Source organism: Dunckerocampus dactyliophorus, chromosome 15, assembly GCF_027744805.1.
Source record: "Dunckerocampus dactyliophorus isolate RoL2022-P2 chromosome 15, RoL_Ddac_1.1, whole genome shotgun sequence".
Lineage (NCBI taxonomy): Eukaryota > Metazoa > Chordata > Actinopteri > Syngnathiformes > Syngnathidae > Dunckerocampus > Dunckerocampus dactyliophorus.
In genome coordinates this window covers 21,261,044-21,279,437 of record NC_072833.1, presented here as the reverse complement: position 1 = coordinate 21,279,437, position 18,394 = coordinate 21,261,044, and the positions used below count along the sequence as shown (strand labels likewise).

General features: G+C 44.0%; 1 protein-coding gene across 1 annotated transcript; it reads right to left on the bottom strand.

Moving 5' to 3' along the window:
• Nucleotides 1-3,952: 3,952 nt before the first annotated feature.
• On the bottom strand, nt 3,953-10,847 carry LOC129168037 (C-type lectin domain family 10 member A-like). The gene is made up of 12 exons (XM_054752835.1): nt 10,762-10,847; nt 9,778-9,945; nt 9,635-9,697; nt 9,093-9,176; nt 8,973-9,014; nt 8,869-8,910; nt 8,743-8,808; nt 7,086-7,104; nt 6,921-7,003; nt 6,586-6,699; nt 6,239-6,380; nt 3,953-6,161 (listed from the first exon to the last, which is right to left on the bottom strand). Exons 2-12 carry the CDS (start codon nt 9,910-9,912, stop codon nt 6,106-6,108), a joined length of 846 nt encoding a protein of 281 aa, XP_054608810.1. The 5' UTR covers nt 9,913-9,945; nt 10,762-10,847; the 3' UTR covers nt 3,953-6,105.
• Nucleotides 10,848-18,394: the final 7,547 nt, after the last annotated feature.

The following is an 18,394-nucleotide window of genomic DNA, read 5'->3' as shown; positions in this document are numbered from 1 at the left end:
TTAGGGTTGCGGGGTTGCTGGAACCTATCCCAGCTGACTTCGGGCGACAGGCGGGGTACACCCTGGACTGGTCGCCAGCCAATCGCAGGGCACATATAGACAAACAACCATTCACACTCACATTCATATGGGCAATTTAGAGTCGCCAATTAACCTAACATGCATGTTTTTGGAATGTGGGAGGAAGTCGGAGTACCCGGAGAAAACCCACGCACACACGGGGAGAACATGCAAACTCCACACAGAAATGCCCAGGGGAGAATCGAACCCAGGTCTTCCCGATCTCCAAGCTGTTACTGTGTTGGCCAACGTGCTAACCACTAGACCACCGTGCGGCCAGAAGTTCATCCATACCCATATAAATGGCCCATCTCCCCCTCATAGTCCATATCAGATCCATCACTATCACAATCACTGAAAATGGCATCTTTTTCACTTTGAGGGATAACTGCAATGTTGCATGCCTTGTCTGGACCATCACCCACCCCCAAAATATCAAGCACTTCACTCAAAGTGAATCTAAAAGCGAGAAAAAAGATCAGACTTAGACATAGCTAGCAATTTGTATGTATAGACCTATGTGTACACCTAGCTACAATGCGCTATCCCACAGGTCACTAATGTGACCATGCAAATGTTTGCTCATGCTGCAAGAATATCAAACATATTTGAGTAATTGCAAATGCATATATCATTACTATACAACCTAAAGATCATGTGTACAAAAAATCTTTGCTTTATGTTTATTTGAACATACTTTACTGACCTTTTTTTGGAAGGAGTTGAGGAAGCCATCTTCTTCTCAACGTGTAACCAGGAAGTAAACAGCTTTGGTCATGTGATAATTTATTCCAAACATGTGTAAATGCATACATTTCATCTAAACAATGTATTCTTACAATATATACTGAAAATGTGACCGGCGGGTTGAAATGGGTTAAAGCTATGATCACAAAGTATACGCTGCTGTAAAAATGAGCATGTCCACAGGAGTCTCATAAAAATCTCCTGCTTGGGTCCCACATGAAGCCCAGTCAGATCCCTCTTAAAGTCACACAGGTGGGGCCTAAATGGGTCTCAGGTACATTGCCGTCTTGGGCCCTTTTTAAGGTCTATTCTGATCCCTCTTTGTGCCCATATGGGCAAATATATGGGGCCTACATGGGTCCCGTGCACCTCACCATATTGGGCCCCACCTGAAACACAGTAGGAACCCACTTGAAGCCCATATGGGCAAATACAGGTGGGGCCACCATGGAAACTGCGGACAAACCCACTTGGCACCCATATTTGCAGCCCAAACTTAACCCTTATGGGCCCCACATGGAACTGCCTTACTGGCTATTAATCATGATACTGGTGAAAATCGCGAGAAGGGACTTACATTTCACAGGTAGGTAAATGCTTATAAATAATAGATACTTTAAATCTGTAAGCATCTTTTCATCTAAGTAGTTGTAAATGTCCCCTTATTCTCCTTTAGATTTGAACACTGCAATGCTCAACTTCTAAAGCAATGGCTAGTAAATATGCGGAGAGACAGGTGGATTCCTGCAGCCAGATCACAACTCTGTTCAAGTCATTTCACCGAGGAGAACTTGGACAGGACCGACCAGACTGTTAGATTAGGACAAAATGCAGTTCCAACAATATTTGACTTTCCTGATCATCTTCTAAAGGTATGCTAGCATTTAACTTTGATACTACGTAGATCCTTATCATAACAAATACCTTGTGAACACTGACATTGACTTGTTATGCATTGTAATTTCACACATACACACATACATGTATGTGTATGGGTGTGTGCTTTTTTGGGTGAAGCAAGATGGCCGACAGTGGCTTCATGCAGTCAGCCGCACTGTTTTGTATTATATATCTGGATAGACCATTGGCGATGACTTGTGAAGCCACACGGCCGCCATTTTGCTACTCCCAAGAAACACTTCTCGGACAAACTTTTGCATTCGTGGTGAACTTATTTTATTAATTCAGATTGGACACAAATTTTGCCTTAAGATGCCTGCATGTGCAGCTATTAACTGCACAAATTGCCAGTTCAAAGGCTGTGGACAAACATTTCACCTGTAAGTATGATTGAAATGTACATTTATGATTGCTAATTTATGTCACACCTTGCTGAAGACACTGGCAGTATGATTTGGTTTATTTCATACTGTTACTCAGTTTGTGGTGTCTTTTACTTATTTTTCTCTGTCTTGTACCTAGACCCTGGCCACTCCTGTCTTGGGCAGAGCTGCGGGATGTGCGGCAGCTGTTTGTCAATTATCATACCTATTTAAACTCACCTGTTACTGTTGATAGCACTCTGCTATTCTTCATGCTCACCACGCCAAGCCACGCTTCCTGCTGCAACCCTCACGGTGACCTTCCTTGCAGTTTTGCTACACGTCCCGTAGTTCCGTCAAGCCTGGTGAAGTTATTCCTCTCATTCCTCTGTTCTATTTTTGTCGCAGTGCCTTTTTTTCTTCGAGCACCGTTGTTTTTTGTTCATATGTGCAACAGAGACAATTAAATGTCTGTTCTGTTCCAACCCGCTGTCCTCTGCATCTTGGGATTCACAATTAACAGTTTGTACGCGCTCCACGTCACAATTTAAGGGTTTTGCACTGTCCATCTCCCAAATATCTTCGATCCTGTAACATTCCTCTGATTAAATGTATGTCCTGAATTGATTTTAGTTTTATCTAGCTCTATAATAGCTAAGAGGTATTATAGAATATATATATAAAATGTACCTACTTTTTTGTTATATCATGACATATGTATTTCTTTAAGGGAGGAAGGTTGCGTTACTTGAAGGAATGGGAGAATCTCAGTGCTTCCATGATGCTTACCAGGCATTGTATACAGTGCAGTTAGCAAGCCAGTTTGCATACAATTGACCCGGCATAACCCTTCATTTGGATAAACAACCATTTTTTTTTTTGCTGTTGAATGACTGACATAAAAGGATTTATTCATATAATATGTTCTGGAAAATAATATTACTGAACATGCATACCGTATGTTTGAGATTGCAAACAACGTATTGTCTTACCCAAAGCATATGGTTTTGTTTCAGTGTTGTTTTTTTCTGTGTGTTTGTGTGGGTGTATGTGTTATGGTTATTATACATTATGGTTATCACATATTATTGCTGTGGTTTTTGTTAAAATATATTTCTATATCAGAAAAGAGGTTATTTCTATTTCATAACACAAACAAAAAAATCGTGAAAATGTGAAAGAGATTTTACTTGTCTATTGAGATGGCTCTGTTTTGGTGTTTTATAATACATTGTAATTTATTTTAGTAGCTGCTCATTGGTGTTTAAAAAAATCTACATTTGATATTGTGTATTTTTGTTCATTAGTCATTCATTTTCCACATTTGGCAATAGATTACTTTAAAATCTGAGGAGCCACTTGGGAGCCGAAAGAGCCGGGTCTTTTTAGTGAGCCGTGCCAAAAGAACTAGCTCTCAAAAAAGAGCGGAAATTTCCATCACCATTAACGTCCGCCTTGCTCCTCTTCTTCTTCGGAGGTTTTACTGCAAGACAGATGTCCGTGACGTCACGCCGATGCCACCTTGCGGCCGCGTTGGAGACTGTGCAGGATGACAGAAGACAAGCAAAATCGTCTTGACCGCAAAGAAGGTGCTCAACACAAACATGGAACACAAAAATAAAAAAATACATTACAAATAAACTATTAAAAACGAAACAAATAATGAGAAAATATGGGTCATTGCTTTATTAAAAAATAATAGAAATCCCAGTTTTTGCATGTTTAATGTGAGCGCCGACTTGTTCCACTTTGTTGGCCAGTCCTTTTGCTTGCCATCTAACTTTTGCTGTATGTGAAGGCATGGAGGTACATTTTGACAACATTTTACACAATAAGATGACCTCGATGGCTATAATGTACACACAGTATGTTTTGCACCTTCAGCCACACTCACATTGACACGAGCACCCAAATAGCTGTCCTTGGCTATGCCTGCTGCTGACTAGCAGCTTCTAACAGGCAGCTCCTAACCTGAATTTTAGCTCCCAGTTCAAAGCAAAAAAAAAATCAGGTTCCGCTATAAGTGACAATAAAAACACCTGTCGTGCTCCAGTACCTTCTGGCAGGTGACAAGTTGGACATGCGCACACCAATCGCACATAATCCGCAGGAGGTCGAATTGAAGCAACTGTACTCTTGACCGGTCCGAGCGGGGGCAGACTTCCCATTAGACCAAGACAAGCGCTGTCTAGGGCCCCCGTGCGAAACAAAACTTGTTGGGAGTTAGCCCAGTGTAGCAGACAAGACGCAAAAGGAGTGGAAAAAGCAGAACATGAGCGACCTGCATCACTCACAGAAGGCAGCAGCTCTAGATGCAGCTATGTGACGCCTTTCAGCACAAAGATGAGAATTCCAGCAGTAAACTACATTCAATGTTGCTTCATGACAGTCACTCGTTCAGCAGCAGGATTTAAGTAAACTTTATTGATTCCAAAGGCAATTCCAACATCCAGTAGCACATATTGGAATAACGTGTGAAATGCTGTATCATGATGAAAAACACGTCATAGGGGTGTCAGCACACGTCTGGCAGGAACAGGGCAGCCAGGAGCCCATCAGGCTCAACTCTGGCATCGCTACTGTCGATGAGAACACGCACAAGATGGAAGTGGCAGTGGGCCGGGCAACACATTCCACTCACTGGAAACCTTGCATCACTGGACTGATGAACAAGTCCTGGAAGTTTTCTTTGTAGTTTTCTGAGTCATATTCAAATATGGTCTGGTCCTGGTGAAGCCAAGATGGTGCATGGTGACACCCCTACTGAAACAGGTCAAACGGTAGCATAAACAAACAAGGGACCGTTTGCAACGCTCAAGGTTAGCCAAGCGGCAGCTAGCATGTTAGCATAGTGCTTTCAATAAAAGCATGGAGACTTGACCCAATTAGCATCAAAATGGACAATTTGTGCTTGCTATAGGCTATACACTCAAAGACAGCAACATTTGCAGCTAACTTAGTTTAACATAGCTGGTGCTCGTGCGTTACATGGGGCGGGGCATACGTACCCACAATGTCATGCGTGCAACACCTTCCAAAGTTTCAACGTGCCCACAATGCAGCCGCCCAACGGTTGCAAACAGTCCCTTTTAGCATCATGGAAGCACCACCACAGCACTTGTCAGCATTCTTTGGGAAAATCACATTAGTGCCGTTTGTTGAAATGGATCTATCCTATATACCTTGTTTTCAGATATGCTGAAGGTTTGTGGTGTTGGCGCACAGAACATCTTCAATGTTTCACTAGAGTGGCGGGGGTGTGCCGAAGCCTATCCCGGCTGACTGTGGGCCAGCCAATGGCAGGGCACACAAGCGTTCACGCTCACATTCACACCTGTGGACAATTTAGTCTCCATCAAGCTGACATGCATGTTTTTGGAAGAAAAGCCACGCACGCACGGGGAGAACATGCCAACTCCACACAGAGATGCCACTTGTACATCTTTCACCAAGAACGTGCATGTCAGCTTTAAAGCCCATCATTCATATCACCTTCACTCTTACTGCTTTTAGAAATATTTCACCTTTCTTGTTTTAATCGTTTCTCATTTCCTCTCTTTTAGGTGTGTTTCTATTTATGACTGATGTTGTGTTTCAGGTGTGTTTCTATTTATGACTGATGTTGTGTTTCAGGTGTGTTTCTATTTATGACTGATGTTGTGTTTTAGGTGTGTTTCTATTTGTCCCGTCTTGTCAGGTAGCAGCTTGTTATTTGCTGTGTGCATCATTTTAGCTTCTAGGAAATGTAGAAGATGAGCCAATTTCAATAAGTGATTCAATGCTAACACAGCTGCTGCTCCAAAATGTTGACTAAAAACGGGAATGATTATTTTCTGTGTGATGGCTTGTGTTAGCTCCTCAACTGCAAACAGGACGAGCTTTAGTTTGCCAGTTGGTGTCTCGCAGGTTGTTTGGGATCATGTGCACGCCGATTATGATCAGGATTCATGAAAGCAACTGAATTGAAGGCAGAGTGCTGATCTTTCAGCACCGACGTCTTTGAAGGAGCAGCCGTCACACAGCCGAGACCATCCCATCACAGCTGACAAAGAAATGGGCGCCAATAAGAGCATGTCTCATCATTGAGTCCACCTGTGAAGAAATCAGGTAAAAAGTTCCAATGTTTGTTAAAGTGTTCATCAATCATGACTGCATTACTCCAATCTTACCTGAAGGCACTTTCTCCATACAATCTTCTTTACCACCCGCGTTATTGGGCTCGCCTGCTCCCCATCTAACATCGTTGCTGCCTGCCACTCCATCATTCTTCACACTAAACGTGGAACCATCATCCCATTTCCACACACCACCCTGAAAAATGAAAGGATGTGTTGAAGTTACGAAATTGGCATCCTGCCGAGCAGTGCTGACCTTTTTTCTCGTGTGAGTTACTTTTACAACATGAACACGTTCATAGATGATTCCTACAACACTGGCGTACATGTTGGTTTACACAACACACACGTCTACAAAAACCAGCTTGTCTTCATCAACCTGTGATTATTCAATCACCCACCTCTTTGTAGCCCCCAACCCAAGGCCTCTGTCCACCAGCCAATCCATGGAGGAAGTCCAACATGGTTTTGGTGTGAACTGAGGCCAAGTGTCCACCCTTGGCTCTGCAGTAGTCCTGAAAAAGCCAAAGAGGACAGCGTAAGATTGGCATGAACTGTGGCTGTAGGCAACCTCGAGGGTTGGCGTGGATTGAAAACGTGTGTGTGTGTGTGTGTGTGTGTGTGTGTGTGTGTATACTGTTGTTACACAAAATATCTGAGCAGGTTTTTGTGGTTGGGCAGCAACAAGCGAGAATATTGCAAAGGACATTTGAAGGATTAAGAAGGGCTGGCATACCTTGGCAACATGCCAGGTCTTACTCTCGCCAACAAACAGGTAATATCTTTTGTCACGGTAAACCCACGGCGCAGGGCAACGGTCTGTGAGAATAAAAGATTTATGAAGAAAAGCAGAAGACAAAGGGAGCATTGATTGTAAACATAAATTGATTGACATGCTAACCTGCTGTCTTCAGAAGATCCTGTGAATGTAAAACAAACTTTTATTCAAATGAAGCTTTTCTTTTGCTGGACTCTCATCTTAATCTGTTGTTTTATTTCAGCCTGTCCCCAAATACTGTCAGTGATAGCTGAGGTACGTGGAAGGGCTAATATGACATCATCTCTCTACTCCTGTTTGGACATCTTTCATTGACTACCATTTTCACTTTCTTCTTGTCATTTTTACTTAATATTGTCACTTCGCGCTCACAACGTTCCAATTTAAACGGCAGCTTTCATGCCACGTTATTTTAGCCTCGCTGTTGCCAACTGTGGTCAATGTTGCCAACCCCTCAGTAAGACAAGAATCTATCGGCTGTCCTGGAAGGCCATAGATGACGTCATTGGTTAGTTCGCATGTTTGTTGCATATGATGTTGTAAGAGATGTAGGAAAAAAACATAAGTATGCTAGATGAACATAAATATGATCGATGACGAAGTAAATAAAAACACCTTGATTATGATAACTACTACAAAAATATATAAGAAGCAACAAGTCTGTGAAAATGGACTTTTACATCATTTATGGCAATTTTTATTAGGTTAATAAATTCACTTGCGTAACGTTAAGGACCACAAAACTCACCTCACACATCAGCGACTCCTTTTCATAAGAATTCTGGTTAATAAAATCAATTGTCACATGTCCGTTCATAGCTTCACTTGGCCGTTGATGTGTGCGGTGAATTTTGTGGTCTTACTCTTCACAGATGTGAAGTTATTGAACGGACATGTGACACAATTGATTTCATTAACCAGAATTCTTATGAAAAGGAGTCGCTGATGTGTGAGGTGAGTTTTGTGGTCCTTCACGTTACGCAAGTGAATTATTAACCTAATAAAAATTGCCATAAATGATGTAAAAGTCCATTTTCACAAACTTGTTGCTTCTTATATATTTCTGTAGTTCTTAACATAATTTGTGTTTTTATTTACTTTAATCTATCATACTTGTGTGTTTTTCCTACATCTCCTACAACATCATATGCAACAAACATGCTAACTAGCCAACGACGTCCAGGACAGCCGATAGGGGTTGGCAACATTGATGCCAACCGCCATGATACCAGATGAAGAAGACATTTGTAGACGGTCCCTGCGCTGCCGGCTTCTCCTGGAGATCAATAGAAGTCAGAATGCACAGAAGACGGCTCGTTTTGTTCAAAAGTGGCTTGTAGCTGTTTGTGTGTGTTGCACGTGGGAAAGAGTTGTGTTTGCTGTGTTAGAACCATTCACTTGGGACTTGTCCATCCCGGAAGTTTGAATATGTGAATGTTTCCAGCTTTACCACAGTCTCTTTTTTGTACCCTCGCAAAAGTTTGTTCTTTTCACCCATCATATTTTTTTTCTCCGTGTCCCCTCCGGGGCTCCGTAACGACATGACACAGGCTGTAGAAAGTCATGGTGTAGAATCAGTGCTGATCTATATTAACTGGCATGCGCCATGATCCAACTCAAGGGGCGGGGCTTGCCCACGGGAGCCTCATGTTATTCATATTTATTATTTCTATTTTTCATCGCCTGCCCTGACTGCACGTCACTGATGCACACATTGTATTATGATGATATCATATTCTAGAAATGTCATTCTAGTGTGAATGTATTCACGTGTTCCTACCTCAACAGCATCTTTAGTCATCCACTTCATCTGTTCTGTCATCTCCATCACGTGGCCTGTCAGCGTCTGTAAGTACATGTTGTTGTTAATACTGTAGTACTTCCAGACCACGTATACCTTAAATACCTGAAATTTCTGATCCATCTTCTCCATATAGCCAGTCAGATTCTGCAGAGTACATGTTGTGGGTATTACTGGAGTACTACCTCCTCACCATCATGCATGTTTACCTTAGACTCCCCAGTCATCCCCTCCACCTGTCCTGGCTGCTTCTGTAAGTACATGTTGTGGGTATTACTGTAGTACTTCCTGTCCTTGCATGCAAATCAAGTATTCATGCATGTGTTTACCTGGATGTTTCCTGCTTTGCCTTCCAGGTGTTCCAGACGTTCCAGTAGTGATTTAGCAATCACAATCATAGATTCAGTCAACCTCTGCGGATAAGGACATGTTGTGGATCACTTTCCAGTCACTTCCTGTCCATGTGTGTGTTCCTATGATAAACAGGTCCTATCTGCCTTTTCCTTCCAAGCGCGGTGCGCCATACGCCAGTGACGTGCCAGCTCAACCTGTGCTGCTTTTTAATGAATCCAGATGGAAACAAAAGATGCCAAGCGGAAAGAAGTGGTAGCAAAGTAGGAATGTAGCGTCTGTTCCCATCAGGACTGGAACATAAAGGTTCCCAGCTAACAGGTTGCAGGGGGGGGCATAAGAGCCACTCATGTTCACCAACAAGTCTTCAATAAAGCTAAGTTATGTTCAATGCTGGGCTTTCTAAAAGAATATGTATTTCTAATGGAACTGAATGCTTTGTTTTTTGCTGGACCTTTTGGAACACATCAATGACCAAAACTGATGTGAATGAACTCAAACATCAAGCCTTTGTGTTTACGTGAATTCTGTTCTCCGACTCGGCCACGTCGTCTTGGGGTCCATCCTGGTTAGCTGTCTGGCCCTGTAGAAGACATGTTGTGGGTCACTACACTCCAGCCCTTCCTGTACATGCATGGGAATAAAGTATCCATGTGTTTTTACCTCGCCCTTCACTGCTTCAGCCAATGGCATGGCGATGAAGAGGAGTCCAATCACGAAGGTCAAGCGGATGGTGGCCACCGGGAGGATGAATGCCTTTGGAGGCTTCTTGCCCGCCATGTCCAGCTTGCTCTGCATGTTGCAAGTTGTTGTGTGATGAGTGTGTCTGTACTGGAGAAGATGGAACAGTTGACGAGGACGCTTGATCAACTCAACTCCGCTAGCTTTTATTTTCTATTTATTTACAGGAGCCTGTCAGCTTAGCTTGTTGAACATGTCTTCATATTTACGTCTGCATTCTTTGCTTGTTCAATCCATTTGGACCGGAAACACGACCGGTTCTGCGCACGTACGAGACGTGCGTCACTTTCTGACGTCACGTGCTGTGATATCTATGATTACTTATCTATTAACCAAAAAACATTCTTAATAGATGCCATAGATTGCAGCTTCTTGTCTTAGTCACTCTTGTTTCAAAACAAAACTTTGCCGGCATGCACGAAGCGCACGTAAAGATGCGCCACCTGCGCTCACGTCACATCCGGTCACGTTTGACACCTGCCGAGGTCTTTTGGGCTTTACGCCAGTCTGCACGTGAAAAGATGGTCTAGGACGAGTCATCAACTCAACTCCAGCAGACTTTCTTGACTTTTATTTCCCACTTCAAGTATTTACAGGAGAACAGGCTAGGTTGCTAACCTTTTAATCCAATAGGAATAGCATCACATGACTACTTATTTACGTGACTACACACTTTGGAAAGTAGCAGAAGCGATCGTGCTTCCGGCACGGATGGTGTAGCGACACGCAGCAAGCTAACGAAGCACATGAAAATAATCAATAAGCTTGAATTAAGAATGTTGGGACAAGACCAGCAGCAAAGCGTCAAGATGAACGACCATCAATCTTCACCACACACACGTGTTTACCAGCCTCAGTGAATGTTAAGTTATAGTAATGAGCACCAACAGTAAATGTTCTCATTACCTGTTGCGTCCACAGTCCAGTCCGAGCCAACGAGCAGTACTTGGAATGCAGCCTCCGAGTACAGCTTGTTAGCAAACTTTCATGTTGATAAAGGTGACGTCACGACGTCATTTCAAGGCATGAGAGATACGTTTCACTCACTTTTATGTTTCACTCACTTTTATGTTTTCATGAAAGAACTGTAACTGTACCTCCTATCAATATCCTCTGTTAATAACAAGAAAGCTATCAAGACTATAAATCTGTGCTCCCACTTCAATATCCTTAATTAAATTTAATTTTCATGACTCGTGTCCCCTGGTGTATCTCACTTTAATTATTATTTTCTTTTTTTTCTCCTGTTTTCTAAATTTATTTATCTCTTTTGTGTTACTTTATTTCCTTAATTTCTATATGACTTATTGTATGTTGTTGTTATCCAACTGTTGTTTGTTAATGCCCATGGTTTGACACTGTTATTGTAAATTGTAAGGCATTCATAAAGTTGAATGAAAGGGAAAAAAAAGATACGTTTCACTCACATCGTCATTGCCACCACTCATACGACACATTAACGATCATCTTTTATCATACGCTTGCTTTGATACGGGCGTTTGGGGGGGGCTCACCCATCACGGAAGTTATTGATGAAATGATGATTAAGATGAATGATAAACTGGAGTAAATGTATCTAATAAAATAGGATAGGAAATGATGAAAACACTATGAAACATAATATGTTGTTCTGTCAAAGAGATCATGTTGTGTACAGTACACATTCATTTGTGTGGTTTGCACTGTCACGTTACCCCTCTGCCCCCCTCATCTCAGTAATTACCACTAGAAACCAAAGTAAACTTGGCTCATTTGGAGAAGACTACAAGTGTCTTGCATCTGAGTGGGATGAGACTCAGCACGTCCAAATGCCAGGCCATGGTTCTCAGTGGGAAAGGGGTGGCTTGGGAATGAGAATGAGGTCCTGCCCCAGGTGGAGGAGTTCAAGTATGTCAGGGTATTGCTCACGAGTGAGGGAAGGTTGGAGCGTGAGGTCCGCAGGCGGATGGGCGCAGCGTGTGCAGCAATGCGGTCGCCGTACCGGACCGTCGTGGTGAAGGGAAACTGAGCTGGAAGGCAAAGCTCTCAATGTACCCCCCCATCTATGTTCCCACCCTCGCCTACGGTCAAGAGCTTTGGGTTGTGATTGAAAGAAGCCTTTTAGGGCGAGGAGCTCGCTCATCCTTCACATGGGGAAGGAGCCAGTTGAGGTGGCTCGGGCATCTACTCCGGATGCCTGCCTGGCATGCCTGGCCAGGAGAAGGCCCCGGGGTGGACCCAGAACACGCCGGAGGGATTATGTCTCACAGCTGAATGGAAAGCAGGCTTGGGGGCACCTCATGTGGTCCTGGGGGGCTACCGTTGGTGACCCCTACCATAGGGTGTATAAAAAAGAAGTACCCAATAATCACTGCTTCGTGGTTGGCTGCGGCCTTTTGCGGGTTGTCCCTCGTTCACGGCGGCTAACTGGCTCCAGACCTGACCGACTGACCGAGATTTTCCTTGTTTGTACTTTGTATTGTTGGACTATTTTTGTATATTACATTTTTTCCTTTTTGTATTTGCACCGCTCTCGTTTGTCTGCATTGGAATCCTAACCAATCGCCGCGTCCCACGGCAGTTCCTGACACATGGAGTCTCTGCTGGTGTATGATCGTCAGGAAGTGCTTAAAATCCAGGACATTGTGGCCGCCTGTGCAAAACCAGAGTACGGGGGGGCCAAAGGAGCCGCGCCCCTCCTTACCTGGCTGATGTGCAGCTGAGTTCCTGCTCTGTCGGAGCCGTTGCTTCCCAGGAAAACCTAGACGCAGGGTGACACGGGGTGGCAGACTTGTGAAGCTCAAAGCCTGGCGGGCACTTTATCCCGAGGTGGTGCGGTTCCCACATAACGTTCCGCTGAACTGCGAGGATTGTTTTCGCCGCTTCGTCTCTCTGCCTTTTTCCTCGCCACTACATTCCAACACATGTGATGCAATTTCGTTGGGGTTTTTTTTGCTGATATGGCCCTCGCCCGAACTCAGCTGGGATAGGCTCCAGCATGTCCCCGCGGCCCTAATGAGGATGAAGCGGTATAGCAAATGGATGGATGGATGATATTGGCCCAATATTCGATATGAATATCGGATCAGGACATCCATAGGACACACACGCAGTACAGAGAAGAAAGTGTATAGCGACTTCCGGGAGAAACATCTCAAGTATCAGTTCAAGTGTCATTGTGTCCTGCAGATGTCCAGCAGCTGATTGTTCGTCCAGAAGAACGTCCCCCTCACGCGCTGGAGGACGCCCAGCCCCCCACGTCAAATGCTAAGAAGAGGAACTGTGGACTGCTCAGGAGGGAGAGGGGGTGGGCGGGAGGAAGCTGATCTCACCGAGGTGCCACCGACTGGTGTCTCTGTGAAGACTGTAGACCATGAAGACAAGTCACCCGAGTCCTCACAGCTTCATCACAGTCCGAGTGAGGAGAAAAGAGGGGCAGAGCCTCCAAGCAGCAGCAGCAGCTCACCACAACACATGACGACAGAAGTTGATGGAGACCACTGAGGAGGATCTCAAGCAGACAAGCTCAGATAGCGAGCACGCAACGTCACACTCTCCTGAGGAGGAAGAAGCTTCGAGCAGCGATGCAGACGGTGAAAGGAGGACTCACACTGACAACAAACACTCTGGATGCTCTAAAAAGAAAACGGGTAAAAAACGTTTCACCTGCTCAGTTTGTGCTAAAAGATTTGCTTTGAAGTGCTACTTGACCCAACACATGAGGACACACACAGGAGAAAAACCTTTTGGTTGTTATGTTTGCGGTCCAAATTCACTCAAAAGTCGTACATGGAGTCACACGTGACAGTGCACACGGGAAAAAAACCCTTCAGTTGCTCAGTTTTTGGTAAAAGCTATTCTCACAAAAACAGTTTTGCTTATCACATGCTAAAGCACTCAGACAAACCTTTTGGTTGTTCTTCCGTTTGTAGTCAGAGGTTCCCCCGAAGGTCATAAATGGTATCACATAGCAGGCAAAGCAGGTATGGTTAATTGGTTCCAGACCCGACCGTGAAAAGTGAATTTCCACAAGGTAGGATTCCTTCTTCAGAAATGGAATATTTTCATAGTTAACAGAAAACCTGTTTACGACCTTCTAAATGCACTTTTTAACATGAAACGAGGCCCCCCCATAGTCACCTTTACATTTGTATTATCCAGTGTAGTATTATATATAGAATATATCATTAGTAAAAAGAAGCCGTTTAAGAATGGGTGGTGGACAGGAAGTGATGCCAAGGCTTCAGAGTTAGACTTTTAGATTATTATTATTATTATTATTATTATTATTATTATTATTACACCCGTTCTTGTTCGGTCTGGTCGTGGAGTGGGTCGAGGCAGTGAAGAGGCGATCTGATGCACACAGGAACTTTATTTTCTGAGCTCAGGATGCCACACAGAACACAGCGATACAGGTATCAGTGGTCTCTGCAGAATGACACCCCCAAGGGATGCCATCCATCCCTTCTTATACTCTTTTGCTATTCATCTGTTTTTCCGATTATAATAGGTTATTACGTGATCATGGAACAGAAAGGATGTTTTTTTGTGAGTTGCAGACGAGATACAGGTCATCATGACATTTTGCTGCTTTTAATATCCCAAAAGTGCATCCTGTTTTCTGGCTGTTGTTCACCAAGTCACACCACATCCGTGTCCCAGACTGACCCCAATTGTTCTATATGTTGAATATTTTCAAAGAGTACATGTTTCCACTATATTTGAGTATATGCAGTGAGTACATGTTTTAATGAAACCCTTCAGTTCTTATCATTGAGCCTGTTTAAGCATGCAATAAAAGCCTGTTGCTCCAGTGATCAAGTCTGGTGCTTATCTCACCAAACCATTACTGACCCCTAGTGGCCAATGTGCTTCTACTCTGCGTTTCTCCTGCATGACAGTGCTTCTCACCTTATCTCTAAGGGACAGCCCAGCCACACCACGGAGAAAACTCATTTCAGCCGTGATCTTGTCCTTTCGGTCACGACCCAAAGCTGATGACCATAGGCGAGGGTAGGAACCTACATGGACCTGCTTCACCGCAACAGACCGATCCGCCTGTCCATCTCGCAGTTCCATCCTTCCCTCACTCGTGAACAAGACTCCGAGGTACTTCAACTCCTCCACTTGGGGCAGGATCTCATCCCCGACCCGAGGTGACACTCCACCCTTATCCAGGCGAGAACCAAACTCTGACACCGGTCATGCAGGGAACAAACCGCCTGATTCAGGTGGTCCGGTTCCCCATATTCCCTGAGTACTCCCCACAGAATTGCTGGAGGGACACGGTGGAATGCCTTCTCCAAGTCCACAAAACACACGTAGGCCGGCGGGAAAACTCCCATGCATCCTGGCTGGCCACCAGTCCAGAGTGTATCCCGCTTCTCGTCCCAAGTCAGCTGGGATAGGCTCCAGCATACCCCCGTGACCCGAGTGAGGATAAGCGGCATAGAAGATGGATGGATGGATAATTAGCTGATAAAAGATTGCTGTTTTGTGCTTAAATGTGGTCTATTATAGTAGAAAACAACCATGGAGGCAAATTGTACATATTCATGGTGTAAATGAAACATTTCCAAGCATAAAAATGACTAAATGAAGGAAAATAGAAATATAATGCATTCAGAAGGTGTGGTGAGGGTGTCATACAGTATCTGTGACTTGTTGTCTGCGCCTTTAAGTGACGAGCTGACCTTTAAGAGGCGTGCTAGCAGCAGGTCAGCGGTGCAGGGAGTGGCCGACAGCAGCTCCTGTGTGAATGTTCACTGCATGTCTTCTCTGCTTGTTAACAAAGCCACTGCGGTGCATCGTCAGTCTCTCCCCAACCATAAAGTAGAGTGGTATTCAACACCGGTCTCGAGGTGCCGCTAACGTTACACTGATGAGAGCCAGCAGCCACCAGGAAGTACACTTATTTATGTCTTCTGTATTGTTTCATACAAGTGTAAAAGGTGTTATTTCATGTCTGCGGGGCTCTAGTCATGCTAAAAACCATATTTGGAAGGTCATAAGTAGGTTTTCCATGCTTTAAATACAAAAATATTCCGTTTATTAATCTTATCTCGGTCAGGTCTGGAGCCAGTTAGCCGCCGTGAACGAGGGACAACCCGCAACAGGCCGCAGCCAACCACGAAGCAGTGATTATTGGGTACTTCTTTTTTATACACCCTATGGTAGGGGTCACCAACAGTAGCCCCCCAGGACCACATGAGGTGCCTGATAATATGAAATGGATGAAATATGATATGAATATGAATATAATATGAAATAATGAAAGAAGAGTAGAAAGAAATGCATTGTGAAATAGAGAATGTGAGTTGTGGACTCCAGCATGTTGTTCATGTTCTGGTAAAACAAGCATGTTCACTTTGTTTGGGTTGAAATAAGCTCTGAAAATAAATGTTACAAAAATGAGTAGCTCTTGGCCATTTTCATTTTGTACAAGTAGCTCTCACAAGGAAAAACGTTGGTGACCCCTGATCTATGGTATACGGTGTACGGTATACGGTATAAGGTGTACGGTGTACGGTATACGGTATATGGTATACAGTGTATGGTATACAGTGTACGGTATACGGTATACACTGTACAGTATACGGTATACGGTAAGTAGCTCTCACAAGGAAAAACGTTGGTGACCCCTGCCCTATGGGAACCTCACCGACTAAAATGGTGGCAGAGCTTGGCCCTGGTGTGCGACGGAGTTATCAAGTTTTAAATTTCTTTGAATATCTCTACATTACCTGTTCTACTGTGTATATGACAATAAAACTCTTGAATCTTGAATTGACTTCCTGTTGTTGTTTATGTGCGGGGTGTTCACAAGGTGACTTGACATTGGGGGTGTAGAGATATGTTCATCAGATTTTGGAATTTTTTCTCACTGACGTCCAGCGGTCCATCTAACAAGTATGTTTAGAATTCCGATACCCGTGAATGCACATCGTGTGAGTGTTGTGTTTGCGAGGTGGGATGGATGTATGGTGTTGGAATTGCACTGCTGTTGATGCGTTCGGGTCAGAATAAAGTTATCCAACAGCATCAGAATCCGTGTGCATCTTGGGGGACTCCTCACTCACCGTCATGACGAAGAAGTGTGGTTGCCGTGTTGCGTCCATTACGCTTAAAACACTGTTGACACATCTCGGCAAATAAATAGTTCCTGCTTGTAGGTGAACAAAGCCAGCTCACGGCTTTTGTCTTACTTCCATCCATCCGTTTCCCGCTTATCCGGGTCTGGTCTCAGCAGGGAAGTCTGCCCACCTCCTCCAGATCCACCAGGAAGACACCGAGGTGTTCCCAGGTCAGCTGTGAGACATAATCCCTCCGGCCTGTTCTGGGTCCACCCCGGGGCCTTCTCCTGGCCAGGCATGCCAGGCAGGCATCCGGAGTAGATGCCCGAGCCACCTCAACTGGCTCCTTCCCCATGTGAAGGATGAGCGAGCTCCTCGCCCTCAGGCTTCTTTCAATCACAACCCAAAGCTCTTGACCGTAGGCGAGGGTGGGAACATAGATGGGGGGGTACATTGAGAGCTTTGCCTTCCAGCTCAGTTTCCCTTCACCACGACGGTCCGGTACGGCGACCGCATTGCTGCACACGCTGCGCCCATCCGCCTGCGGACCTCACGCTCCAACCTTCCCTCACTCGTGAGCAATACCCTGACTTACTTGAACTCCTCCACCTGGGGCAGGACCTCATTCTCATTCCCAAGCCACCCCTTTCCCACTGAGAACCATGGCCTGGCATTTGGACGTGCTGAGTCTCATCCCACTCAGATGCAAGACACTTGTAGTCTTCTCCAAATGAGCCAAGTTTACTTTGGTTTCTAGTGGTAATTACTGAGATGAGGGGGGCAGAGGGGTAACGTGACAGTGCAAACCACACAAATGAATATGTGTACTGTACACAACATGATCTCTTTGACAGAACAACATATTATGTTTCATAGTGTTTTCATCATTTCCTATCCTATTTTATTAGATACATTTACTCCAGTTTATCATTCATCTTAATCATCATTTCATCAATAACTTCCGTGATGGGTGAGCCCCCCCCCAAACGCCCGTATCAAAGCAAGCGTATGATAAAAGATGATCGTTAATGTGTCGTATGAGTGGTGGCAATGACGATGTGAGTGAAACGTATCTTTTTTTTGTCCTTTCATTCAACTTTATGAATGCCTTACAATTTACAATAACAGTGTCAAACCATGGGCATTAACAAACAACAGTTGGATAACACAACATACAATAAGTCATATAGAAATTAAGGAAATAAAGTAACACAAAAGAGATAAATAAATTTAGAAAACAAGAGAAAAAAAAGATAATAATAATAATTAAAGTGAGATACACCAGGAGACACGAGTAATGAAAATTAAATTGAATTAAGGATATTGAAGTGGGAGCACAGATTTATAGTCTTGATAGCTTTCTTGTTATTAACAGAGGATATTGATTGGAGGTACAGTTACAGTTCTTTCATGAAAACATAAAAGTGAGTGAAACATAAAAGTGACTGAAACGTATCTCTCATGCCTTGAAATGACGTCGTGAC

Coding starts and splice junctions, on each gene's coding strand:
- LOC129168037 (XM_054752835.1), bottom strand. CDS start 9,912: ATGCAGAGCAAGCTGGACATGGCGGGCAAGAAGCCTCCAAAGGCATTC. Junction 9,177..9,634: donor AGTCGGAGAACAGAATTCAC/GTAAACACAAAG, acceptor CCTTATCCGCAG/AGGTTGACTGAATCTATGAT. Junction 9,015..9,092: donor GCAAAGCAGGAAACATCCAG/GTAAACACATGC, acceptor ATGTACTTACAG/AAGCAGCCAGGACAGGTGGA.